At 39.7% G+C, this 27,226-nt stretch overlaps 1 protein-coding gene across 5 annotated transcripts in view; it reads right to left on the bottom strand.

The window, feature by feature from the left end:
- Positions 1-27,226, bottom strand: part of ENOX1 (ecto-NOX disulfide-thiol exchanger 1) — a 350,391-nt gene that overhangs the window by 22,224 nt on the left and 300,941 nt on the right. For all 5 annotated transcript variants that reach the window (XM_019007902.2, XM_019007903.2, XM_015637165.3 and 2 more), the window contains 3 exons: positions 20,017-20,201; positions 4,875-4,982; positions 320-376 (listed from right to left, as the gene is read on the bottom strand). In XM_019007902.2, the coding sequence (XP_018863447.1) occupies positions 320-376; positions 4,875-4,982; positions 20,017-20,201 (350 nt within the window). The remainder of the gene's footprint in view (positions 1-319; positions 377-4,874; positions 4,983-20,016; positions 20,202-27,226) is intronic.

Raw genomic sequence — 27,226 nt, forward strand, 5'->3', positions numbered from 1 at the left:
TGGACAGGACACTAAGGAAAAGCATTTCTTTTGCAGTCGTTTCCATGGTATCTTTAACACCCACATAGAGCAAGTAGGACACTGGTTGTTAAAGTCTCATCCAAATAAATCCTACAAAGTAAATTGCACGGAACCCAATTTATCTACCTCGAATGGAGTTCGCTGGGATTTGAACCTGTGGCTTCAAGAAAAAAAACCCAGACACTTCAAACCTGATGTGCAAATCATTCAGCCATTCCATCAGCTTTAAGACATACATAGTAAATTTGAAACCATACACATACATGTACTAAATCTATACATAGACAAATGTACCTACATTTGCTTGAGATTCATCATGCCCATTGATTTCTGCTAATTCCTTGGCACTTTTTAACTGCAAAGAGTAAAAAGAAAAAAACAAAACAGAACAAAACAAGTACATTACTTCAGTATTTCACACAGTTATCTTTGATTTATTTGAAGGAGGATTTTATAAAGCTTCCAATGAGAAAAACAGATGGAGCATATAATTCTAATGAGTTTTTGCTCAAACCATTTTGAAACCAACATACTTAAGGCTTGATAGGTTGGCAAAAAAAAAAAAAAAAAGATAAATAACAGGACTGAGTCATTATTTTTTAAATAATAAGATTAGAAAGTAGTTTCAAGGCATAAAAGGTGCATAGATTTCTCCCTCAAGAATAATAAACAATTTAATTTCCCATTGTTGTTGCTATTAATTTAAACCTTACAATATATGCAAGTCGCCACTAGCTAAATAGTGTTTTGCCAGTGATTACTTTTGAATGATATATTTTGAGGTAAGATGCCGAAGTGCTACTATACATTGTCTTCCTGACATCGTACCTGACATGGCTCCTGGGGATGATGGAAAGGCAGGGGAAATGAAGAACAGCCCCTTATTTTAACCAGTGGCAGGAAGAACTGAGCAGACATTGCAAATATATGACCTGAACAAAAACTCTTTTTTCCCTCCTGAATTAGCTTTTAGGGAAAAATCCAGGATTACACTGGGAATTGTAAAGATCACTCTCAGGAGATTTAAGAGAAGTCCTAGCTCACATCTTGAACCACAGTGAAATATGGTGCCATTCATCCTGTGATTGAGCAAACAGAGAAAAGAGGAGACACCGCAGCTGTCCTGAGACTATAAGCCATGGAGGTTTTTACACTTAAATGAAACTTACAGAATCATTTGCTCTTTAGGTTAAGCTCTGAAGAGTCATACTTTTACTGTAATTTAATTCACAATAGATATCATGTGGAGGAGGGGGATGGAGGGAGAGGGGAGGGATGGGGAACAATAAACACAACTTTCCTCTGAATTCCTTTTTTGCCAAAGAAGCTGAGTTTGATGTAACTGTTGATTCTACAGCTGTGGCTGTGCAACAGTCCTAAAATCCTGATGAAATGGAACACTAATATGTATTGATCAGTATCTGACTCAGAAGTGTTGGTGGACTACCCATCCTAGGCAGGGTTGGTTACCTTCATCATATTTTTGCTAGGTGGCAACAACAGCTGAACTGAGTGTGATTCAGCTCCCAGCTGTTCAGTTTCCAATCTGACGATTAAGGTAAGCAGGCCATGGTCTGTTTGTACCTTATCATGCAGGGCTGTGAACTGCACCAATTCAGGAACTGCTGCTCAAGCCACTAAGCCAGTCCTGATGGAGAGGGAAGAGGGCAACACTTCCTGATAAAGTAGTACAAACGATATCTGGGGACTGCAAAATCATCAGTTCTCCAGGTCCAATTCACTGAAGCTCATCTTTCAAAAGCCTCAAGAAGACTGCAATTTATACTGACAGCAGGGTGGTGCATTTCCAATGAATGCTACATGTTTTCCCTACTCTGAAAAAATAACCATCCTGTGAAACTACCTCACGGTGAGGATAGCTGGTAGGAATGAGCTGTGATGGCTACTTCCAGCCAAGCACCAGAATGAGGTATTTATGCATCGCAGTGTGACCAAAAGAGCTGTTTCCTGATTCTGCCAATTCTTTGTTGTAGAAATTCATCCAGCATGAGCAGTTCTATTAGGTTCAGCTGAGTTTCTCCTCTGAATATGAGGTTGGGGAAGCATGCTCAGTTTTGTAAAACTGCTCTCCATGCTGATGAAAGTGTCCTGAGTGCTCAAGAAATGCTGTTAATTGCTTACGCTTTGCCTTTCCCAGAAGAGAGGACGCTTGAACCTCTCCATCTCTTTTATTACACACTGTGGTCTGAAAAGGATGCTAGGGCTCAGGCAAGAAGGTGCCTGCATCCATGCCAAGCTCTGCAGGAGGAGGTGAAGGTGAACCAGTGGAGGTAATGGTGGAAAACTTAAGGGTAGAAAGTGCACAGCTGTATTCCCACAGGTAAAAGGACTGAAGTTTAAAGGCCTTTTTTTCCCATTTTTTTTTTCTAAATTATTATTTAAATTATATTTTTCTCTCATATGTTAAATGGGGAAATGTTGGAATAGGAAGCTCAGAAAAACATACAATATTGGAAAAACAGGATTTTCCTCGGCCCCTAGTCTGACTGCAGGGCAAGTCAGGGGCGAGTGTGATGTTAGCAGTGGAGAGTGTGCTGAGGCAACACACAGACCTAGTGCCAGCAATAACCAGGAGCCTGCCTGGAAGGAGAAGGGGTGAGGAATCAGAAGTATCTGATAAATCAAATGCTGTTGTGGGGTAGACCTGACTCAAATCAGAGGGCGTGAATCCCACAGACAGCCAGAGCTGATGGCCACGTGCTGGCTGTCATTCAGAAGCTTTTTGGCTACAGCAATGCAATATGATAGTTCACCAGCAAGCAGGCTTCTCCCAGCAGGACATCCCAGCCTGGATGTGGCCAGGTGGGTGCATGGAGCAGCCATGCTCAGATAGAGCTGCCCCTCCCCGTGCAAACACGCCCTGAGTGAGGCAGGACAGGATCCCTTTGCCAGCTTGGGATGAAAAGGCAGTTTTCAGCAAGCCTATCACAAAACTAAGCCATAAAGTCAAGGCAGGAGTTCTGTGCTATTTATTTTTGAAAGAAATGCTCTATTTACTTGGCTCGGCTGGATGATTTTCAATACCCATTGTGAATAAAACATACAGATAAGCTGTGGTGCTTGTAAAGGAAAGCTGTGAGTCTTGGCAAGTGGGGGTCATTATTGCTAGGGCTTCTGCTGTTCTGGAAACTTTTGGAACTCATTCAGGGTTCTTGGAGGAGCACAATGGCTGCCTAGCACTCTTCAGGAATTCTGGCTACTTACAGTCTTGGCCTTAGGCGTGTTTCAGAGCTAATTCTCAAGAGAAATGCAGATCCATCCTGCCTTTCTTCCAGCTACTGTTTTGCCTGTCTGCCTAGCATGAGTGCACATTTGATTCGCAATTACAAAGAGTCTGCAGAGATTCAGAGGTCTGCCCTGGTGGTCCCTACTGAGCCTCACACTGCAAGATCTTCCTATATGTTTTTGCAGCATATAATTGCTACAAAGATATAAAATAACTTCATGCAATTTCCATTTTTATTTTTTATTTTTTTTTTAATAGCACTTTATAATGCTATACCTTCAAAGCCATGTGAAAATGGAAATGAGATGCAATTAACTCAAGAGACCTGGTAGAATCTGTGTTTATAAAGATTCTGTCATTACCAAATCCACTCTTCCTCATGGCATTTTCTGTATTACAGTCTTGCCTCAGCTTTCATTTAGGTTATCTCTGTGACCATAAGTCCTAAGAACATGTATCTGAACAAGAAAGCTTCCAGAATCTAAATTACTAGTTTGTAGAATATATTTGTCATCAGATATGTTCAAAGATAAATGTTAAATGTGGATCAATGTCCCAGCTTTCATAATGAACATTAAAAAAATCTGAAATAAACATAACTTACTTTTCCAAATGTGTGCATTAAATGTATACATCTGTGTGCAGATGTATTCAGACACACATGATGAAAAACCTTGAACATGAGTCATCAGCATTTTAAATTTCTGTCACTTGAGCAATTCAGATCCCAATGACCTTAAATTGTAAATACTTAACCAAGCCATTAAACATATTAGCTGAAAGTTTATATAGAAAGGGTTAAAAGAAGGTCTCAAAGCAGACACTGTGCCTGTGCAGCACAGGCGGGGATTTTCAATTTCAGTGTGTCCAAGCCAGACAGTCTACACATAAAACACATGCTTTTGCACGCTGTACTTGCACACAATGCACTCTTTCTTCTCTAAATTTACAGATTTAGGGCCAGACTTGCTTTTTGCTGTGTAGCTATCCATCTTACCATCCCTATAAAACAATACTATCAAATATATTTCTCTATGTTATAGTACACCTTAGTATCAAAGAAAGTAGGATAATAAGATTTACAGAGATTTGATTTTCACTGCCTAAATAAGTGCATTGATAACTACTTTTTTAATGCCATTATGATAATGCCACTCTAAGTTTTTTTTTATATATTAATACTTGTGTGAATTACACAGGAGATGCCAAAATGTTTTGTTTTTTTTGAATACTAATCTTAAAAGGAAGAGCTGTTTTGGCTTAGTTATATTTAACTCCCCCAACATTTTTTTTTTAATTCAGAGCAGGAACACTTAGCACTGATATCCATGTAGAATATATGAGGAAACACTACTCAAGACATGAAATCCAGTATTGGATAGTATAAAGTAAGGATCCCTTTTCACTCTGCTCTCTCAAACTCTGTTAGGCTAATCAGAGCAGGCAGACAGGCCACATAAGGTTAGGTCTTGCTCACAGCATATCCTGTGGTCAGACTCCTATGGATTTTGGAGGTGAAGCCATGAGACTTTCAGAGCTAATGGTTTTGCCTTCCTTCCCCTTAGCATGCTTAAGCCAGCATTTTTCTCCTGCCAAAATCACTCACCTGTTCCTGAAGGACTTTAAGCATCGCTTGTGTGTGTGTTTGCTCCTCCTTTGCTTGCTCCAGTTCGGATTTTTTATTATTTAATTCTTCTTGTATGCTCAGCAATTGCTACACAAACAAAAGAAGTTTCTGGTTAGACTCCAAAGCAGTTTAAAACCCCCAGTTTGACAAATACTCATTTCAAACAATATTTTGCAGTCTGCTCCTCCATTTAGATTGTTGCATAATCTGCTGTGTCTAAATGGACCAGAGTTAAATTATTTTCATCTGCATCTCCGTCTGCGGCAGTGCACCACAAGTAATGCATCTGCTAATGTGCATTAAGCTATTTGTTACATTAAAGCAGAAAATCCTGGTATAATATGTCACCCACAGAGTGACTGTCACATCCATCTGAACCAAAATCTTATTTGTAGAAGTATATGTGGTGGTTTTAATAATACTGGGGTAAACACTATGGTACATAAATAATTTAAAAGCACAGTCCTTTAATATAATTAGTCATTGGCCCACAGCCATTTTCATTCTATGCAAAGCAATATTCTGGAAAGCTTTCAGACTGACTTGCCAAGAAGACAAAAGCCTTCCTTTTTTTTTTTTTTTTTGTCTTATGCGGCGATATTTCATTAGATCAGGAAGACTGATGCCCTACAATCAATATATCAGCCAGGAAGACTGCTGATCTACTGTCAAAACAAAAAGCTATGACCAAAATCTATTTTTATGAAGAGAATTCTAGGATGAAGAAGCCTATTTGAAAGCCCAAGTCCCCTGGTCTTGGCTAGCTTTAGATTCTGCATAGATTTATTGTGACTGCCAAGAGAAGGTCAGTAGATTTAATTAATTCTGAAATAGTTATATGCTTTTGTATTGATGTGAAGAATGTTAGACACTGATGAAGAGCATGAGCAGACAAACAGGTTAAGAAAAGAGTTAATGTGCTTTCTCTTAGTGAATAAGAAAGGAAACCATGATTTTCTGGGGCAACATATTGCTTGTAAGCACACTCCATTTAAAGGACTAATTGAACTACTAATTGCTTTACTAACATGCATTACTGATTTAGCCATGTACCTACATCTAAAGCTTAGTTTATGGTTGTGCTTAGGGCTGGTGGCTGACTCAAACTGATGTTGCAGGTGTTCAGCCTCTTGGTAAGTTACAGACAGCAGACTTAGAAAAAGTCTTAGCCTTGTTCCACTGCACTGGAAGTCCCAGGAATCAAAGGACATGGTGTCAGCATTGTTTTCAGAGTGACTTGGAAACAGATGACATTTCAGAGACTGGTGGAGTTATTGGTAGTGTATTTCTGTTGTAAGTGAACATCAGTATGATGGATTAATTCAGCCACTGAAGTAAAAATACACGTGGGTATATGTCTGATTATATCTCACACACTCTACAGTCCAGCTGAGTTGGTTAGCTTTTTGATGGATCATGCCGCCTGGACTGTTCCCTGGGAGCCTTCAAGAGACATTCTGATATGTGTTTTCACTCTAGCACAGCACAAGATCATTTTGAATCTCAAGATTTTTCCATGAAATAAATAGGTCTCTTCCACTGAGGCTCACACCCAACCAACTTTTTTGTGGGAAACTCTGCTTCGCCATTTCTCAGACAGGGACATGTTAACCTTGCCTGTTGGGTACTGCTTCCCACATTTTTAGAAGATACACTGGATTTATGTACACTGCCATAGGTTACATGCTGACACCTATGCAGCAGGTTCAGGGTACATGCAGAAGGGACCATCCAGTCACCCCATGTAAACTCATGTTATAAAATACCTTTAAGGTTCACCTAAAATAGTTCTAGCTGATGTCTGCAATTTAGAAAGGATGGACCCCAGTCCTCAGAGGAGAAGCAGAGAGTACAAGACACCAGAAAGATGCCATAAGCCCTCTCAATGGTCACTAGCTGGAACACCTGAGGTGTGATAAGGAGACACCTAATAGCAGCTGGTTAGATGTCCTCTCCTTCGCAGCTACAACCTGTGGCTTCACACACCTGAACATATCGTGAGAGAGGAGTCTTGGGCCCCATTTCAGAGTCTGCTCTGAGCATTTATGTCTCCATATGGCACCAGTATGACCAGACTCCACCTTGATCCTGGTTGAGAGAATTTTACTCTAGCTTCTGGGAGAAACCCTACAGGTCATCCTTTTGAACAACATAAATTCACATCTGGGAGATCCCAAGTGAGTTTTCAGTTCATCTTGCCCCTGAATAACCTTTTACTATTGAATGACTGTTACAAAGAGGAAACCAAGATTGACTCTTGGGGTGAACTTGTTTACACAACTGAACTTAAACCTCCTTCTCTATCCCACCCACCCCTTATCCATGGTTCTTCCATGGCCATATTTTACTTATTGCAGATCAGCTCATAAACTTCCACTGTTTTATTTTCACATCTCCCACTGTGATTTCCCACTGTGATTTAGCCTAATTATATATCTCTTCTTTTGACCCTGACTTTTCCTGTTTGGCGTTTAAGGCAATTTTCCCAAAACTGTGTGAGCATGGGAGGAATTGGTGTGGAAGACACTGAAAGCATGAGAGAGAGAGGGAGATGTGATGCTTTGCATCTTTGTACTTGGCTCTGGACCAGCAAGGAACAGGAATCCCAGGAAAATATCCAACATTCTCAGTTTCCCTGGGGTAAAAGAATGTGCATTCTTATTGGAGTATGAACTACAAAGCGCTTGATATGAGATAAAACCTTCGAGCAGTCTTAGTGGTTAAACTGTCAACTATTGAAGGTTTACTGTGTGTGCATAGGCTTCAAAGACAGTAAATGTGTCCTATTTTCACAGGGGTGGAAAGCAGAGTAACTGTAACTAAGATATCCTATTCCCAGTCATACATAAGGTTTTTCATTCACAGGACTGGGACCTTCCCATTCAACCTCCAGAGATGTCAAAATTTATTAAAATTTGGAGCCATCCCTTGGGGGTTTAACTTTCTTTTTCTCTCCCTCATATTTATCTCTAAAAGCTGCAGAACCTGCTAATTTTTCATGGGTTGGGTTTGGATAATTCTTTTTCCTGAGTGGTTGATGCTGCCACCAAGAAGTTGTAACACAGAGTTGTACCTGCCAAACAGCATATTTTTTCTCTTTTAGTCTCATTTTGGAAAATGAAGAAATAATAAATGTGACTGAAAGAAAATATCAGCCTAAGACAGATGAACAGCCTGAAAAATTTCAGCACAAACACGTGATGTTTGGCAAAGTTAGAAGCAAATGGGAAAAGGATCTTACACTGGCAGAAATGAGACAAGTTTCATAAAAAGGACTGCTGTCATGCCTGCTTATAAGTAGACAGGCTTTCCATAAAGATTATAATGAATGATGCCAAGATGCAGGTATTAATTATTCAAAATTACTTTGTTTTTCATACATATATCTGCTTATTAAAAATTGATCCTATAGATATTTCTTCTGCCCTTGAAATTTCTTGCAACTATATACCACAATCAATCAAAATAAAAACTTATTCTTGCTTCCAGTGATTATGCTGTCTGATACTGTTCCACCTACTTTGCCATCTCACACAGCCTTTCTGCCAGTTTCCCTGTGTAGGAAGCTGATCTACTACACCAGTGCTCACCACAGCTACACAAGTGTTTGTTCTTTCCTTTTGTCTCACATCTCTGGCCATTCCATTTAAGCCCTGATGTTCCCAGCTTTGTGACACAGCATTCAGACAGAAGTTCCCTGGTTTTATCAGGCAAAGAACTAATTTCATGGATTTACAGCCAGAAAATATCTGACTCATATTTCTGTTTTATTCCATGTCCCCTGTGTGCAATACTTTGGGTCTGCAAGGGTGCCCTGCATGTTATGCAAGTGTCTTCTCCCTGAACCAAAATGCAAGTGTCGGGAAGCGGAAAAGCGTATCACAGAGCTCATCGTAGCTCTGATGATCCTGAAGAGAGACACCTGCAGAGCTCCACCAGTAACAGCCTGGAAGCTCAGCTGGTCTATGTGCAACCAAAAGTGTTTGTCACCATGACTGCCAGCTTGACCCTAGGAGAAGGAGCTGTGTAGCAGCTCAGATCAGACAAGATCAGACTGGCAGACATCACTAATATCCTCTTACTGGTATTTCCAAAGAGGAGATAGGAAAGCCAGAAAGAATTAACCTCCTGGTTGCCTGTCCAGAGATCGATCAATGCATTTCAGACCCCCCAAACAATGGAAGACATTGCTTCCAATGGCTACTCTGGAACTGGTCTGTGTAGAAATGGTAGATATCACTATTGTGTGTTAATCTTCCTTCATTCACGAGGACCAAATCCTCCCTGTACATAATAAGCCTGTAGCTAATTCCATTATGTAGGGCAAAAGAGGGTGTGTGTTTTATTTTGATTTTTTTTTTTCACACGTTCCCACTCCAGTGCTGAATCCCTGCCAGAGACAGTTCAGTACCACCCATATTGCATAGATCTCAAAAGCATAGACAGAAAATTACCATCTTAAACCAATCTTCGCAGCTTCTGAAACATTAAATATAGATGGCATTATTGAAGCCAGCTGAATTACTCAGGCTGTGTACAATGCAGTACCAGTGTGGCCGAGAATGCTAACAACTGAGCAGTACACACTGCCTTGGAATATATGAGAAGTCCTAAAGGGAAAGTAATGGCTTGCAGTTGTGTAGCATTGTGCAGCCATGAAACACTCCTTCTATTTCCTCTCCTCCTCCCTGCCCACAGCTCTTCATTGCTCCCCAAAAAGGCAGCGTGGATTTGAATATAAAATATGGACATATCTAGAGGGGTGGTCGCATCCGAAGCCTAGTTGGACAGACAAGGATCCCATAAGGAAAGCATGATTTCCAGCATGAAACCAACAACTTTGCACGCAAAGAAAAGGGAGGCAGATCAGAAGTGACTGCAGGCCCTGGGGCTGTACTTAGGATGCTCTAAGGCTAACAGAATAATGAAAAAGGAAAAGCAGCATTTTCCACAAGTTTAGCAGTTATACTGCTGAATGGTCCTGCCCCTGCTATTTTGTTCATGATTTTCTCTACAGCTGCTTGAAATGAAGTATGTAAAGGTTACAAAGATCTTAAAGAAAGGGCAGTGAGGAGGAGCAGACGAAAGTATACCTCGGGTGGCAGTGCTGACGTCAAGCACAGGTTGTGCAGGCAGTTTCAGCAAACTCAGCCTGTTCAGCCACAGGAAGGAGGCACAGACTCTCCCATTTATGGAGTAGCTGCAGAATGTCCAGAAATGCTATCCATTAAAGGTCTCTGAAATTAGTGTATCAGTCAAACAGGGATGCTCTTACACAGCTTAACTGAGCCAACTCACTTGAATGGTCATCTTCAACACTCAGTGAACTCGGGCAAACTGGATTCTCCTGCCCATATAATGTGTAGGAGAAACATACTCATATTACTCTCCACTTGCTACCTATAGGAGATATATCCCTATACAGGAAAAATGGATTCATTAGGTGACTAAAAAGAAGGTGGAAGTCGTGTGTCTCAAATTGGCAGGCTGTATCCCAACCAATGCTACCAAATCCCAACCAATGCTACTTTTTTCAGTCTAAAAGAAACCAAGGCATGCATGTAAAACAGTAGCCTTGGGAAGCAGAACTCACTTGTGAAAAAGTGGAGTCCTTTCCCTGAAACTACACAAAAATCAGAGAGCTGAGAAGTATGAAACCACAGGCATTCAAATGCCTGCAGAGTTCACCTAAAAATTAAAGCACTCATGACAGCAATTTCTTACGTTTTATTATTTTTTTTTTCTTTTTCCCCAAGTAAAACCTTGTTCCATCTTTTCTAACTTTATTTTATATAAAGAAAAATAAGTTCAGAGTTTGCCAAATGGAAAATGACAAAAATCGCAAGGAAATGAGCATTTTGAAATTCTTAGAAGCTGTTCACAAATACAGAGGGGAAGGATGGCAAATGTTTCCTTTCAGAATCTTCCTTAGGTAGAGGAAAAGAAAAAACTAATTAAAATGAAATCAACTATTTGCAAAATAGAAATAAAAATCCCTCTCCCAGTACTCCCATGGACTGTCTGGAAGAGTGTCTTTCTGCAAGACAGACAAGATTTCATATCACAAATGGCCAGCACATGGCAGGCTTGAATAATGAGAAAGTGACTTCCCAGCTGAGCAAATATGCATTAGTAACAAGACGCTGATGAGGCCTGACAAATCACCAAGGAAACAGGAGAATGTGAAAGACAAGTCAAAGAAGCTTTAGAAATGAGCCCTCAAGGAAGTTAGCCATGTTGCAGCAAGGCGTTATTAAAACAAAGAGTATGGCGGCGGGTTTGGGTTTTTTAAGGGATTTAAAAGAAACACAGTGTAATAGTGCAGTTTCTCACCCCTGCCAGCTCTCAGAGACTGGCTGTATCCCTGGCTGCATGGATGGCAGTGTTTGGATGGATTGTGGGGTTTGCAATGACAAAAGAGAGCTGCTGAACAGCTGCACGTGGATGAACAGCCCAGCTCCTGCTTGACAGGCATTCACCTGCAAAGTGAGTTTTCCTGGCTCTCTGGCCAGAGGCAAAGACCACGCTGAACATATTTGCTCTGCAGGTTACCCACCTCAGAGGGGGCTGGGGACCTGGACACACACCTGATGGAGGAATGCATATGGTGCCACTAAAGAACAAACTTGTCCAGCTGCTTCCTTAGGGAATATTTGCCATGCTTCCCTTCCTCTGCTATTAGACAGACTCCAGAGGTCCTACAGCTCTACAGTGCTCAGAGTAGTTGCAGGCAGGCCTGTATCCCAAGAAATAAACCAAAAGAGAAAACAGACAGAAGGACACAGACACTCTGAAACTACCTAGAGGGACATTACAGAGGAGGTGGTGTCAGGCTTTTCTTGAGTAAGGTTTGAGGACAAAAAGACAGCAAGAAACATTTTTATTACACAGGAGGAAAATATTCCACAGTGAGGGTGGCCAGCCTCTTGAGCAAGGGCGCAGAGAAGCTGTGGACTCTCCATCCTTGGGAGTACCAAGACCATAGCTGGACAAGGTCCTGAACAAAACTGAGATGACTACAGAGATGCCCCCGTTTTGAGCAGAAGTGTACATGACCTTCAGATGTGCCTTCTGACTTCAGTTTTTCTAGGATTCTAAAGAAAAGTTGATAGATATCAGAGAATTAGCTCTCAATTTCTTTTGGTTTTTTGAGGCTTAGCAATTCAGCCACACCAGCTACAAGAGGCAGTGTTAAGGGCTGGGTAGCAGGGGAAAGAACATGGGTGGTGCAATGAACGGTTTAAGGGACAGCCTACAGCTTTCCTCTGCCATGTAATTTTCAATATAACTCTTACTCATCAAGAAAGACAAGTTGTCTTCAGTCATCTATGGACTTTTGCAGTAAATGAAGAAAAGACCAAGTCCTTAGGAGCCTTACAGAACCAATCCTTCATCTCAGAATTTAAATTTTCTAATAAGACATTTAGCTCAATAGCATCAGAGATCTCTCTCTGGGATCTGGGTTTCACAGCAAGTTATGCAAGGTCCCTTATTTTGGTGGTAGCATGTGAAGGGGAGAAACCTGACAAAAGCCCATTGCACCTCAATAAAGCTCCCTTATTTCTTTGCTAAATGAGGTGATTGGAATATCACATAGCCCTTGACTTTACTGACAGCAGGTGAGAAGATCCTGATCCTGATCAGAGAAAGCAGGCTGATCCCAAATGAGCATCATGTTCCCTCTGCCCTCATATCTGTCCTCCAAGGCAACAAGGTGGCACCTTGCATGATGCACAGTCAAAGGAAGACATGATTATCTAGTCATAACAACATCTTCAGCCTTTCACCTGTACTGTCCATTGTGGATAACTCTTCACCAGTTAATGGCATTTTTGCAGTGTGATCCCAGTTCTTCCTTCATGAGACTGAAAATGAGCATGGTACAGCATGCCTTTTCTCAACAAACCAGCACAGATCTTTTAAATTTTGATTTCCTATTCAACAAAAAATATTTTATTTATTTTGATGGGGAATAAAAATTTGATTAGAAGAGCAATATTATGGAAGAGAATCAATTTACCCAGTGTAATTTCCACTGAAACACAATTCCTAGTAATGGCAACAGGGTTCTTAGCACTGATAGCATCAAACACATCTGGAAATTCTAATCAGCAAGCCAATACTAGTATTTAGGATCTTTTAAAAAATTCATGTAAGATCACTGGACTGTAAAACTTGTAAGATTTGTCCTTTACCACCACTAGACTACACGAGCATGTTAATGAAGATATTAGTTGATTTATTTCATATTACAAATAAAATGTGTGCACCCAATTATTTCTCAGTGAAGGGTTTTTTCTTGCTGCCAGTCTCAGTCTAGCTTTATCAGCACTAGCAGGAAAAAAGATGCTACTTTCCTCCACCTTACCCCTAGAACAGCTGTTGGGAATATGGTGCTTAAAGTATCTGTGGGCCCTTATTTACACTCCCCTAATATTACTGAAGTGGTGGTTGCAGAAGTGGGAAATCAAACACTACTTTCAATAAAGAAAGGTTGTTAAACAGAGAAGAGAACCCATTTGGCTTGTCTGAGATCTGGTAAATAAATAGCACTTAATTGCCAGCTGCTCCTTTTTTTTTTTTTTTTAATATAATCAAAGGAGTAAGTGTTTTCTGGAAGTTTAAACATGGATTGGACTGTACAGAGCCCCGAAAAGCACCAGAGAATTAAGACAACACTTATGGGAACATTTCTCTATGTCCTGGGAGATCACATATTTCTTAACCAGTTTTCAAAATATCAGCCACTGGGTGAGAGAAGGAACAGGCATGGAAGAGAACATCTGGATGTTGAATCCAGTCCCTCACATTTAATTTGTAACCATTCCCTATAAGGTTATCAGTACTGGAATAAGGTTATTCCCTATAAGGTTATGGAGTATTACTACTCCGGTGCCACTTTTACAGAAAAAAAAAAAAAAATCTAAGTGAAATTCATACTGCAAGAGGCAATTGAAAACATTTCCACAGTAATTACTCCACTCTGTTTATTTACCAGGTAAAATGCAAATAAAAGGGATATTTATTTTTTATGTCTTATATTTATTCTTCTTTAATGCTGCTTTGGAGAAGAATCAGTTTATAGTTGTGCATAAGTATGCACTGGTTGGGTTGTATGCTGAATAGGTGTTTGGTGAGCAAGAGGTGGATGGAATAAAAAAAGGCCACAAATCTCCTCTGCACTTAGGCTATATTAATAAATACAGCTATAACATGCTCCATCTATTCAACAATGATCTTAATTTCAGCACTAAACTCCTACTAGAAACTGTATATTTAAAGGTATATCATTGTTATAATGGCTATGGCACTTCCAAATCACCAGATTCAGCAATTTTCAGCCACCAGCATTTGTGTCTGTGGCTTCTGACATTTCAGAATGTTTGTATGTGACAAAAAGGAATGGCTGTGACAGTTAACAACATGTGTGAAGGATCTGAGACCTGCAGACCTCAATGCCAGCTGAGGCTTACTGGAACTTAATAGGTGGTAGATTGGTTAAAAAGACTGATGAGGAAAAAAAAACCTCACAATACCCTCCCCTACTGTCTGTTGCAACCTCCTGAACAGAAATGTTCTTTTTGTCCCTGCTCCCACTGAAAGAGTGTGGACCATGGGAATATTCAATTCTATTACTTGTATAAGAAAAAAGCTAGGAAAAAAGGGAAGGAAAGACCTCAGCAGTGCCATCTTTGCTTGTAGAAAAAAATTCTGCTAGCTCCAACTGAAAATGGATTGGCTCTGCTCTAAATGCTGGGAATGGTAGAAATTCAATTAATTTCAAAGGCAGCATAGTGAAGCTAGCACTAGTTACCTTTGGATTTTCTACTCAGAAGAGTTACTGTATTTTAGAGGTACATGGTCTTGCTGAAAAAGCTGATGGAGGCCCCTTGTGACACCTCAATTAGACAAAAGGGTTGTAACCTGTCTCCCCGTGATGGAACTGTGGAAAATGTGTGCTCCCCACAGTCCACATCACCAAATATGTACCCTGACCACTCTCCTTTGAGGGAGCAATGAGTGTAAAGAGGGAGCTGCAGTGCACTCCAGCAGCAATTCCTACCCTCCCAACCTCACAAGTGAGGCATATCACAGACAAAACAGTCCTACCCTGCATGAACACTCAAAGCCTGAAATGAGGTTTAGGGCTGGATATTAGGAAAAATTTCTCCACTGAAAGGGTTGTCAAGCTTTTGCCCAGGGAAGTGGTGGAGTCACCATCCCTGGAGGTATTTAAAAGATGTGTAGATGCTGTGCTTAGGAACATGACTTAGTGGTGGACTGGGCAATACTGGCTTAATTGTTGGATTTGATGATCTTAAAGATTCTTTACAACCTAAATGATTTTGTGATTTTATGATTTCTGGTCATCTGGCATTTATCAGAGCTCTTTAAAAAAGGTGTATCAGTCTCAGATGCACGTGCTATTTATTTTACATGTTAAATGATTAGTAAACTGCAAAAGTAAGTCCTCAGTAGGTAGGAAGTGCCAGGAGCAATGTGGCCTTTGCAGAAAGACCTTGAGTTGCATATTGAACAGCAAGGACAGGAAGGTATTGAACAGGTGATGATTAACTGTGTACTCTCTGCCTGAGGCACCAAATGGGGAAGGGTCTCTGAGGTATACAAAGAAAAATGCCCAGGCAGTGGTTCTGGCAGCTCCTGGCTTCTGAGTGTTCAGGTTCACAATCTGCATTGCAATGCACAATAAATTGGCGTTGTCTGGGGATAAAAAGAAGACAAAAGTGGACTTTTATCACACTGCATCAGAGTGACACCCATGTGGGTCATCAGCAGGGCCAGAATATGTTCAGTCTCATGCTGACACATGCTGAGCTGAGTTGGTGGCACTCCTAGCAGTGTGTCAGCCTTTATGTCAGCCCTACACCTGCCACACATGACTGTCACCTTTCTTCAGGCTCTCCAGCTTGAGCACTAATTTTAAGAGAGGCACTGCAGCACATCCCCTGCTCCTGCAATAACCCCGTGCGTTAATGCACCCCTACCAGTGCAGGGGAGCCTGTGCTGTCACTGTTTGGAGTATGATCCCAAGCCCAGCCAGTGAATCAGGCCCCTTGGGGGCAATGAGGTGCCTCTTATATGTCTCAGACACAGCCCAGCATCTGCAATAGCAGAACTGTAGGCATTTGTGTACCTTTCCTGGACATAACACAGATGGAAGCATGATTTAAACCGGCATTTGTGGATGACACCCTTGCCTGCAGGAGCTAAATTCAGCCCATCATGCTCAGGGAGTTATGAGAGGAAAGAACATTATCCTACATTTACATGATGCAATGAAGCACCATGCAAAATTACCAGCCTATTGGCAAATGTATCTGTTCAGGAATCAGCACGGCTACACAAGCATGGCCCCATGCCTTGGCCAGTTAAGTCTGACAAAAAAGGCGGAGCTAACTTGTTAAATTAGAGCCATGCTAAAGGAGGTGTGCTCTGTAGACTCAGGACTAACTTAAGGCTTAAAACATTGCACTGATGGCTGTGCTGTAGAAATGGTTCATGAACAATCCTGGATGCCCAGTAAAAATCCAAACTTTACTCAAACACATGCTAATGAGTGTCATCTCCTATGTGGCAAACTGACATTTTTTCAAAGGCTTGCTAACACTATGAGTTTCAGACATATTGTATAAAGGATCTGGAATACATCATTAATTCAATAGAGACTCACTGTCAGATCCTGAGCCTTTGTTTCAAAGCATAAAGGTGGCAAGCACATTTCTTCAAGAATTATATTTGATGGACAATATACAATAAAAGTATATTTTCCATGCTTTGTTCTTGGAATAGCTGAAAGATTCTGCTGAGAACTTTTTCCAAAAGAATTCTGCTTGCTATTCCAAATGGAATACACTAAACCAAATGGTTAAAATTTGGAGAAATTACATAGCCACCGAAAATTGAGCCTTATAATTTCAAGCATTAAGCAACACTACTAGGTGATATTTTCTGCATTACCTTCAGTCATGTATCTGGTGAAACATTTTAGATAGAGAGGCAAGATTAAAAAAATTCCTACAGCTGTGCTGTGAAGTGTTGCAAAAATAGTTACAACTAAAACATCCTTTCTTGTGATCACAGACTTTTTTAGAGCATACCAAACACTGCTGGAAAAAGAGCCATTCAAAAAGTGGTATGTGTGTTCTCATACAGAAATAAATTGAAGGCAATACCACCTATGCAGCAGTGACAAGTTAATTCAATTTCCATCTCAAAATCAGGTAAAGTGTATCTCATTTGTTACCATGGATACAAGACATTATTTCCATTTGTTTGAGATCTCACAGTGGGTATGAAATTAAACTGTGACACAGTTTTATGGAGGAAGTTGACTAAAACCCCCATAAGTTCAATGTCATTAGTCCAGAGGATTTTCTTTTTTTAGACACAGCAAATAAGGAGGTTGCTACTACTGTCCATAAGGTACACTTCATAAGTAAACATCTGTGTGATTTTCCTGATGCTTCTTTGGATCAGTGGGAGTGATAGAAGAGGAAATAAGCATCCATTTCATCAGTCCTGCAAATACAGGGAAGAACCCTGAAAAACATCCAGATGGTAGAAGTACATTAAAAATACATTGGTGTTGTGTTATTTGCTATTGTTTGGCACCAAATACGTTTACAAAAAATGTCTTGATTCTGAAAATGCATGCAATTTTTCTCAGATAAATCTGCTTTTCAGGCTGAAGCTCAAATCACTTGTTCTCTCGCTTTCAGAGTTAGAATAAGAAGTGTATGAAAAAGTGGGGGAGAATGAAGAGAAAATAAGATGGAGAAACGTGATTTTTAATGCTGACATATATGAAGGATTCAGGAATTCAGTGGCATTCAGTTTACCTTGTCTGAAATTAATTTTAATATATACAAAAGGATAAAAGGGAATACAGGTCTTCTTGTTAAATTATTTATACTCAAGTCTTGGATATATATTTAATATTTCATAGTGAGACTTATTTCCATAGATGCTGAGCACCTGCTACACTGACAGATTTCAGCTAAGGTTGTCGTCTCTCAACATTTACAAAACCAAGCTGAGATAAAACTGAGTCTACCTAAATCAAAGGTTTATTTCTACATATTCATGCATTAACTGCATGAAAATCACAAAGGTTATGGGATGTCATGACTATGGCTAATTACTGAAATCCAAAACCATCATCCATCTGCTTAACTGACTGATAATTTCCCACCAAATATTCTGAACTTCACCTCCTGTGCTTTCTGTGTTGCTGCTCTCCTCAGCATATTGTCAGACTGGATTATCTGCAGTGTCTTCTTCAGCTCCTTGGGCCATCTCTAATTATATCCCACTGGGAGCAAGTGGGTCTGACCCTGAGATGGCAAACTAGAAAAATTGAGAACCTCACAGTAAAACTGTCACGAACACAGAAACTCTCAGAGGAATAGGGACTACAGTGTCCACGGCCAGCTGAACAGAGAGATAAGTCAGCCACTTTGTGTTATTGATTTGCATTATTAACATTTGCTTGAAGTTCAATAAAAATCTATTTATATTCTACAGACTTGATTATACTTTATCCAGACACCAGACAGAAAATTATAACACCAAATGGGTGTTAGGGCTTTAGAATTTTTTTAGTAGTATTTTATGCCTATTTTTTACTAATTTTTATGGAGAATTAGCACCAGGATGAAATATAGCACAATCTTTGCATATGGTGTTAAATTTATTAAAACCATGATATTTAAGTATCCATTTATATAAGGATAAGATCATGAACAGACCTAAAGCTTATCTAAAGTATACAGAAACCTCAAGTATTTCTAAGTAATGACTTAATTCTAAAGTCTGGGAAAGATTTTATTCCTGAATTATCAATTACTTATTTTCAATTTTTAAAGCATTTTGGTCAGAATTATTCCACCACCCAAAAAATCACCCTGATTTTGTAAAACTTTGCAGGCTTAAAGTGGCTTGTGTTGATATCAATATGTGTGTAGGGTTGCCTTGTGCTTTGTCATTGGGTGTGAGTTGGGATTTGCGGATTTGCTGGATTTGATGGGTAGGTACCAGGACAGCCATGCAATTTCTAACCCAACAAGGCAGCTCATATGTAAATGAGTATCTCCTGGGTTTTGCCATACAAAAGCAGCTTAGCACAGTCTGGAAGTGGGTACAACTTGTCCCCTTGTGGAATCTAATAACAGGGCGTGACAGAGGAGTGTGTGCAATGCTACAGGTGAAGGAAGCAAAACTAACCTCTGCATGCCAGGCTGTGGGGCTCCACTCCAGCTGGGAGCACAACCCAGTGCTGTGGAGAGCCACTGCCCTTGTGCTCTGTCATGTACCAGCTGAACACAAGTGCCTGGGCAGGGAAGATGCTGCACACACATGCACACTGGATGAGGGCTCCCATGTGTCAGTGGACATGTCAGACAACACAGTGGGAGCAGTCTGGATGTGCTTGCCAAGACTCACCCAGCACAGTGTCAGGAGCACACTAACAAATAAAGGATAATAATTATGATAAACTGACACCCCTTGCTCCTGCAGAGACACAGTGCAGTTTCTTGTTCACTGGTGTCAGAGAAAAAGCTTTTTTGCTGCACTAAACCACTTAAAAACTGTCTGAATGGAAAGGTTACATCCGTGGGTCAGCATAAATGATAATAGCTCAGGAAACAGCACTGATGTTGCTAATGATTTGCAAGTTAAGGAGGGTAGTCTGGACATGCTGATATCTCAGTCATTCTCAAACAATAGCAGAAAAAAAGATGCAGATGAATGCAAATGAAGACACCACAGAACATTGACTATGATACATTAGACAATTTTTTTTTTTAAATTTCTGTGCAATACCAGGGCCAGTTGGATTGTGAGAAGAGGAACAGAGCAATTTGCTCATAACTAGCAAATGCATAAGGAGTTTTCTTGAATGATCAATGGGTTTGCAGTTTATGAATTCCTAAAATGACTATGCCCAAATATATCCCCAAATTCTCCTCCCTTTTCCCCCATCTAAAGTCCCCATGATTTTCTGAAAAGAAATCAGGACCTTAATGTACAGTCTTGAGTACACCCCATTGGTACCACTTTCCTAAAACAGAAGATCTGTTCTTTTCCTCCTTAGCAATACCTGCTGCATGCCTTGCATTGTCTGCTGTAGGAACTGCAGCTGCTGGTCCTTTGTAAGGCTTTCTTCTGTTCGGAAGAGCTGTCCTTTCTCCTGCTTCAGGAGCTCCACTTCATTCCTATAAGCATCCAGCTGCCATCGAAGACTGTCGTTCTCTTCCTTTAGCGCATATGCTTGGGCGGCTAGAGCTAAGAGAAAATGAAAATGTGAAAAAATCAGTCAAATGGATTGTTTCTTTTCAAATAATACAGAGGACATTGTCTGGAGAGATGACAATACAGCTGGATGCCAGTGAGACATTTCGGAGCTGAGACAAGACCCAGCAGAGCTGAAAATGATTAGGTTCTGGCATGGATTGTTGCTGGGAGGTTATTTCCTGGGATGGAAGAAGCCATAAAGTGACCCTGGATAATTCAAATGTTACTTGCAATCTGGCTGCTAAATTTAGGCTTATATTTTAGGAAGAAACTGGCATGCAATCCAAGGGCAAGGCACTCACCAACTTTACAACCTTTTCCCAGTGATGTTATAGGAATTGATACAGCCATTTAGTATTTATACTTGCACAGTGGCCAGATGTTCCAGTCAGGTCTGTGCTAAGGAATTTTCCCAATGTAAAGTTGCTGGATTTAGTCCCGTGAGAGAGGAAACACAGAAATTTCTCTCCAGCCTTGCTATGAACTACTTCACAGCAACAGTTACGAGGAACCATTTAGACAGAAAAATGATGTAATAGAAAAAAATTATATAAAATGCAAATGCTGAAAAAAAGTGTTGGCACTACAAGAACATTACTACATTAAAGGCATTGAAAGACACTTAAGTCATTTCCTTAGGAAGCTCCATTTGGCCCCTTTTCAATTTAGAATGGCATTTTTATTATCATAACTGATAGCAGGTGTTTGTGAAGAAATCGATTAGTATGCAGGGATGGAAATTACATTTGCCAAATGACTTGCACAGTCTGCAATATAACCTAAAATTTGTGTAGCAAAAGGCAGAAGGCTATAAAGCATGTAGTAGGAACATTATTTAAATAAATTATACGAACATAAATACATATAGGGAAAGGTGGCATTCATTAATTAGGGATGTGGCTATCATCCTATAGAAGAACCCACTCCTGGTAATATTTATACTTGGCAGGAGCAGCGGTCATTTGGCATAGCAAACTGCTATACCATGCTATTTTCCTTCTTGGAACCTGGTAACACAACAGAGTAGCTGTAATTAAAAAAACAACAATCTACTATAGCCAGTTCTATCAACATTTGGTAACTGAACCACATAACTGATTTGCATTCCTGATTAAATGATTTCAGGCTTGGTATCACAGAATTCTTTTTTGCCCACCTACCACAGAAGTATGGTTAAACTCCAAATTATATGAAATTGCATATTAACTCCATTTAATACTAGGCACCTCTAGACTAGACCTTCTGCAGATAAAGAGTCCCCAGTTCCCCATGATAACATGATTCAGCACATTTGTGAAATTATACCAGCAATTAGGTAGAATGTCACAATATTTTATTAGCAATAAAAATGTTTTATCTTTGGTAGGACAAATCTACCTTCATCTCAGATAATTTTTACTAATTTTAAAGTAGTACAAATGCATTATTCAAAATAATGTACAGTCAGCCACTATTCAAATACAGACATGGATTGGCTACCGTGCTTAATTTGGGTACTTCACAGAATCTCTCTGCAAGATTTAGCAATAGTTACAGTATTGTTACATCAAATTAAGTTGTTCTGAAAAGCATGTAATCATCCTTCCATGAGAAAATTTACCATCAAGAAATTGCACTGATGAGTCCAAGGGGAAAATAAGATGATGAAGTATTTTTTAGTTTTTATTTTTGTAGGAGTCAACAAGCTACAATAAAATAAAGGATTAAAAAAAAAAAAAAAAAGAGGAAAAATTCAAGTCAAAATTAAATAGTTTGTATTGGAAAATGGACCTCTAAAGATTATTTAGTACAGCTTGTGCAATTGTCTCACCACCTTTACCCTAAACTATTTCTTCCTTATGTCCAATGTAAACCTACCCTCTTTCAGTTTATAAACTGTTTCCCCTTGCCTTGTCTTGTCGCTACAGCCCCTGGTGAAAAGTCTCTCTGTCATTTGCACTCTCTAATTTCTACCAATTAGACTCTCACAAAATTTATATATATATTTTTTTATTTTTTATTATTTTTTTATTTTTTTTTAATGTAACACTAACTTCTAGCCAGAAGCTGCCTACCCTTCAGCTTCCTGAGAACAGGAATAAAGACCATCAGGGATGGACTCAAGTTTCTACAGTGGCTTGGGAGCAGTAGCTCACCTTCTGCTCACCATTTATTCCAGCTCTCAAAAAACTTCCGAGAGCTGCTGCACAAGTGGGGGCGTGAGGCCAGTGTATTTCCCCACTTAAATGTGGGTTCTGACCCAGAGCGAGCTGAGGTTCAGACTGCCTTATCTGGAAAGGCTGCTTGACTGTTTTCTGTGCCTCACTACAGCCTAATTGGAGAACTTCTTCTCCTTTTTGTACTCCTAGGTGAGTTCAGGCTGTTAAGTGGGGTTACAGACAGCAAGGGATGTCTGCTACGGGGTCAGCAAAATAGGAGAAATGAGAAGGGCCACAACATCTCACAAAAGCTAGTAACCTGCATGTGACGAAGCTATTAGAGTTCAAAAAATAACTAATCCAAATGGAAACAAGTCACAATACATAGAAGCAATGAAGGTAACTGTCCATTTACCCTGTAGGAATGCAATGCAGGTTTTTACTGTTCAAAAACAGAGATGCACCTCTGAATGCTCTTATGTCATTACTTAAAAAAATAAATGTAATACATAATATTAAAACCTGCATAACGATAATTACACTGCAGTGCTACCAAGAAGTTCCATCCGAGGCTGGTGCCCTGTTCTTTTCTACACACCAGAAGACAAAGGCTGTGTCTGGAAGATGTTACAATCTATTTTAAGACAAAATGAAAACATCCAAACTACCTAAAGTGAGAGAATAAGAATACAGGAGAGATATAGTTCTGATAGGCAGGACTCCCTCAGGTGTACAGTGCCTTATCAACATTATTATACACTTGGGTGATCATCTGAATCACTCATACACAGCAAATAACAACAGGGTCCAAGGTAGAAATATGTTCTTAAATAAGGAAGATACAACACATAGAGTAACAGTGTAACAGAGTTTTAAATGGCCACAAGCTTTTAAATTAATTCATTTTACATAAGTCCATAAATGATACAACATTATTTTTCTATTTAATTTAAAGCTACAAAGAGTTAGTTCCTAACATGTATGGACAGAAAGGTTAACAGAAAATGAGAGTAAAACAAAAGGAAGACATCTGACAGACCTCAGGGTGTTCAGCTCATTCAACATTGGGTAACTGTTTTAAACAACATCAGACACATTCCTTGTGTTGACCTAACATAACTATAATTTTGAGATATTCATGTTTTAGTGTACCAAGATTAAAATAACCCTGAATTCATATCAATGGCTTTTTTGATTCCAAGCAAAATATCTATTCTATATAAACATCCTATAATTTATTTTAAATTTTATTTCAATTACAGCAATTATATATAATGATAATGTGATTTATTATATAGGATATAGAGAAAGGCACTTAATTGAATATTAAATTAAAAATAGAGAAGAATTTTAGGGGAAAGAGAATCTGCATTTTAAAAAGGTTTTTTTTTCAAATTTTGCATAAATTTTTGTCAGGAGTTCATTGACAAAGCTGGTAAGCGCAGTTTAAGTTGAAAAAAAAATTGTTCATCTAATCTCAAGAAATTTTACATTTGGTAGTTCAGATACTCATCTTCAAAATCCCTCTCTGAGGCACACTAAAAAACATCTTTGGATAAGAAGACAATGAATGCTGAAAGCATTTACAGAAGAACTATATACAAGGAATCTATATCAAAAGAAAACTGACAACAATCCCAAATAGCTGCCTGTGCCACAAGCAGAAGAAAACATTCCTACCTAAACAAACACAGCTGGAAAACAGCTCAATATTCTCTTTACAGCATTTTCACTGAGGGATGCAAAATGATACCTGCCAGCCTCAGAGAAGCAGCTGAAGGAAGATTAGACATATATATGTGGGGGAAACCTTTGCACTCATATTTCAAAGACTTCCAAGAGGTTACTGTGATTTCTTTGTGCTGAGGCAGAAGTGCTATATTCAATTTAGCAACAGCCTCAGTGGCAAGATAGACTCCATTAGTGGATCCAAACTAGGTCCAAATCAAAAAGACACCCTATTTAATACAAGAAATGACTGGCTGATTAGAAATCTAAGGACATATTCATTGATGGATGTCTCAGAAGAAACAAGCAATTAACTTTCTTTTTCTATGGCATCTACCTTGGATAGCTAGGAGAGTGTGTACTTTCTGACCAGCACTGATCTGTACTTTTCACTTTCAGCTGGTACTCAGTGACTGCATTTGACCTAATACATATCAGGGCCCACAGGAGCCAAAGCAGAATAAGTCTTCACAGGTGATATGGGGTAATTGTAGACTTTTATGACTCACATCATGTCATGGTGGCCAGGAAATAAAGCTAACACCCCACATCTCTGAATGCATTTATTTATTGAGGACATTAGTGAGAATTCAAAATTTTCTACCATTTCTACCAATGCACACCCACACTGTGGATTACTCATTCGATGATGCCCTAATAACATTACAGCTGATGTTAATGACAGTCTGCTAATTTGCATACTGAGGACACACTGGGTTGAAAAGCATAAGCAGTAAGTTATCTCAAGAGCCTGAAAATATCTGAAAGTAGTATCTGAAAAACAAACGAGAAACACTAAAAACAATAACAGAAAACTTGCCTGCAAATTCAGAGTAAAGGTTTTCCATATGTCCTCCTAGCAGAATTTCTTCTACAGTTTATATTTCCTAGAGATTCTTCTATATTTTACAGAAATTAATCATAAATCTGAAAACTTCTGTGATGTTTGTCCAGACTTTTGGTCTAACCAGCAGAATTTTTCAGGGTTTTTGAACTGTAGCTGATTTATTGATATAGTGAGACAGATGCCTACCCCCAAACCTTCCTGCTGTTTGAGTCCTACTAATGCCATTATCCAGATTTCCTGACTTGAAAATGAGGGTTTAAATGATATAAAGTTCCTTTTGAAAACAGCAAAAAGAGAAGCATCAAAACATGTCAAAATAATGGATATTGAGGTAATTTATTTCATCACTCCCATTGCTGAGCATTTCCAATGTCAAAAAAACATCTTGCAAGACACAGCTACTTCTTCAAAGATTTTTCAGCTTGAGGGACTGAACAAATGTGAATGGAGAAAAATAAGGACACAAAGTTCACAACTATAAATACAAACAATAAAAGTTATCCCTGGCCTCTAGCTAGCCTGCTTGTTTTTCAAATAGGTGAACTGTGAAGTAGTACAAGCATGTGAAAATCGTCAAGGAAAAATGTTTCTGGAGGATCTGGAAGGACATGAACTGTGTTTTGATGCTGTAGAAAACAGGGTAAGTTATAGAATAATGGCATTTGTCATTAGGAAGATAGTCTTTGCAGAAGTACAGTTTGGATTGTCTTAGGAGATACAGTGGGTAGCATCCTTGCTCATGGCAGGGACATTGTAACTAGAGGATCATTAAGGTCCTTTCCAGTCTAAACCATTCTGTATTTCTATGATTATAACTATATAGGACCACTGTTCCCTTATTCACTTTCATCCTCTAAGACTGTGCTTAGTGCTCCAGCCCACTGAAAATTTTAATTTTGTGCTAGAGTCTGGGAGTCCCATTATGATCACTCAATGGCAGGGTGTGTGTGTGTGTCAGTCAGCAGCCCCACACTTCGGGATGTGTGAGAAGGTCATGTTTGGAGGAGTTGTGCAAGGTGGTGGGAAGGAAGGCACAGCCCTCATTGCAGATGGCAAGCTGTATGGCCTCTGAGGTGAAGAGAGACACCGATCAACTGGACAGGTGATAACCAACATCTCCAGCACAAAGTGTCACAGCTCACCCTTCTCTCTGCGCTCTCCTAGAAACTTTCTGATAGAGGAAGACTTGGCAAGTACACCTTGGTCGCTTTGAGGCATCTTCTTGAGTCCACAATATCAGGATCCCGAGTCATCCAATATCTAAAGCAGTTTATCATCATTTACCAATGATCCATTTACCAGTGATCCATTGTCTTGAGTTCCCAGAGAACACTTGCTTCTCTTCATGGACACACACCAAATACCTGATAACTAGCATAGAGCTCAGATGTCAATGACAAGTGCATAAAAATACATCTGATATTAGCAATTGAAAGCAACCTTCTTCCTATAATGCATTCTTTAACAAATACTTGTCCCATAGTTGCCCTCATTCCTGCAAAAATAAACTATGTCACTTGAGTTTTTTTAAAAAAACACAATTTGCTTACAGCTTGGAAATAGTTAGCTAAGTACCGTGAATAAACTCTAGAAACAGAATTTGCATGGTGCAAAGATAAATAATTGGGAGCAATTACAAGCTAACCTAGCTACAAACAGTTTTTTTCTTTCCCCCTTCAGACATAATGCAACCAAACAATGAAGAGATTTCCACATTATTTTCAACTGCTAAGCACACTTCATTTGAATGTCTTGGTATTTGCAAATTTAAACTCTGAGGGTACTAATTATCCTATATGAGACAGGTTTATTGTCATTAATGTTAGTGGGGTTTAGACCCTGCACACTGGGAGGGAGATTTACTCTTTTGCAAAACCTGTTTAATTCAGGTGCAGTTGCTTCAAAGTCCTTTCCTTACCATGCAGCCTATATTCAATGCAGAGAAGCTCTTTATACCAGTTACATTCATGATGATACCAGATGTTCAAACTGAATAATCATGAGAATTATTTTCAGGTTTCCTATTCACACAAAACTTGGTGGTGAACAATTAGGAAATGGAAGGATAGGAAGGATAGGAAGCAAGGAAGGATAGGAAAGGAAGGAAAAGAGGGAAGGTGCGGGAAGGTGCGGGAAGGTGCGGGAAGGTGCGGGAAGTTGCGGGAAGGTGCGGGAAGGGAAGGTGCGGGAAGGGAAGGCGCGGGAAGGTGCGGGAAGGTGCGGGAAGGGAAGGTGCGGGAAGGTGCGGGAAGGGAATGGAAGGAGAGGGAAGGGAAGGGAAGGTGCGGGAAGGGGCGGGAAGG

Source organism: Parus major, chromosome 1 (assembly GCF_001522545.3).
Source record: "Parus major isolate Abel chromosome 1, Parus_major1.1, whole genome shotgun sequence".
In the NCBI taxonomy this organism is placed as follows: domain Eukaryota; kingdom Metazoa; phylum Chordata; class Aves; order Passeriformes; family Paridae; genus Parus; species Parus major.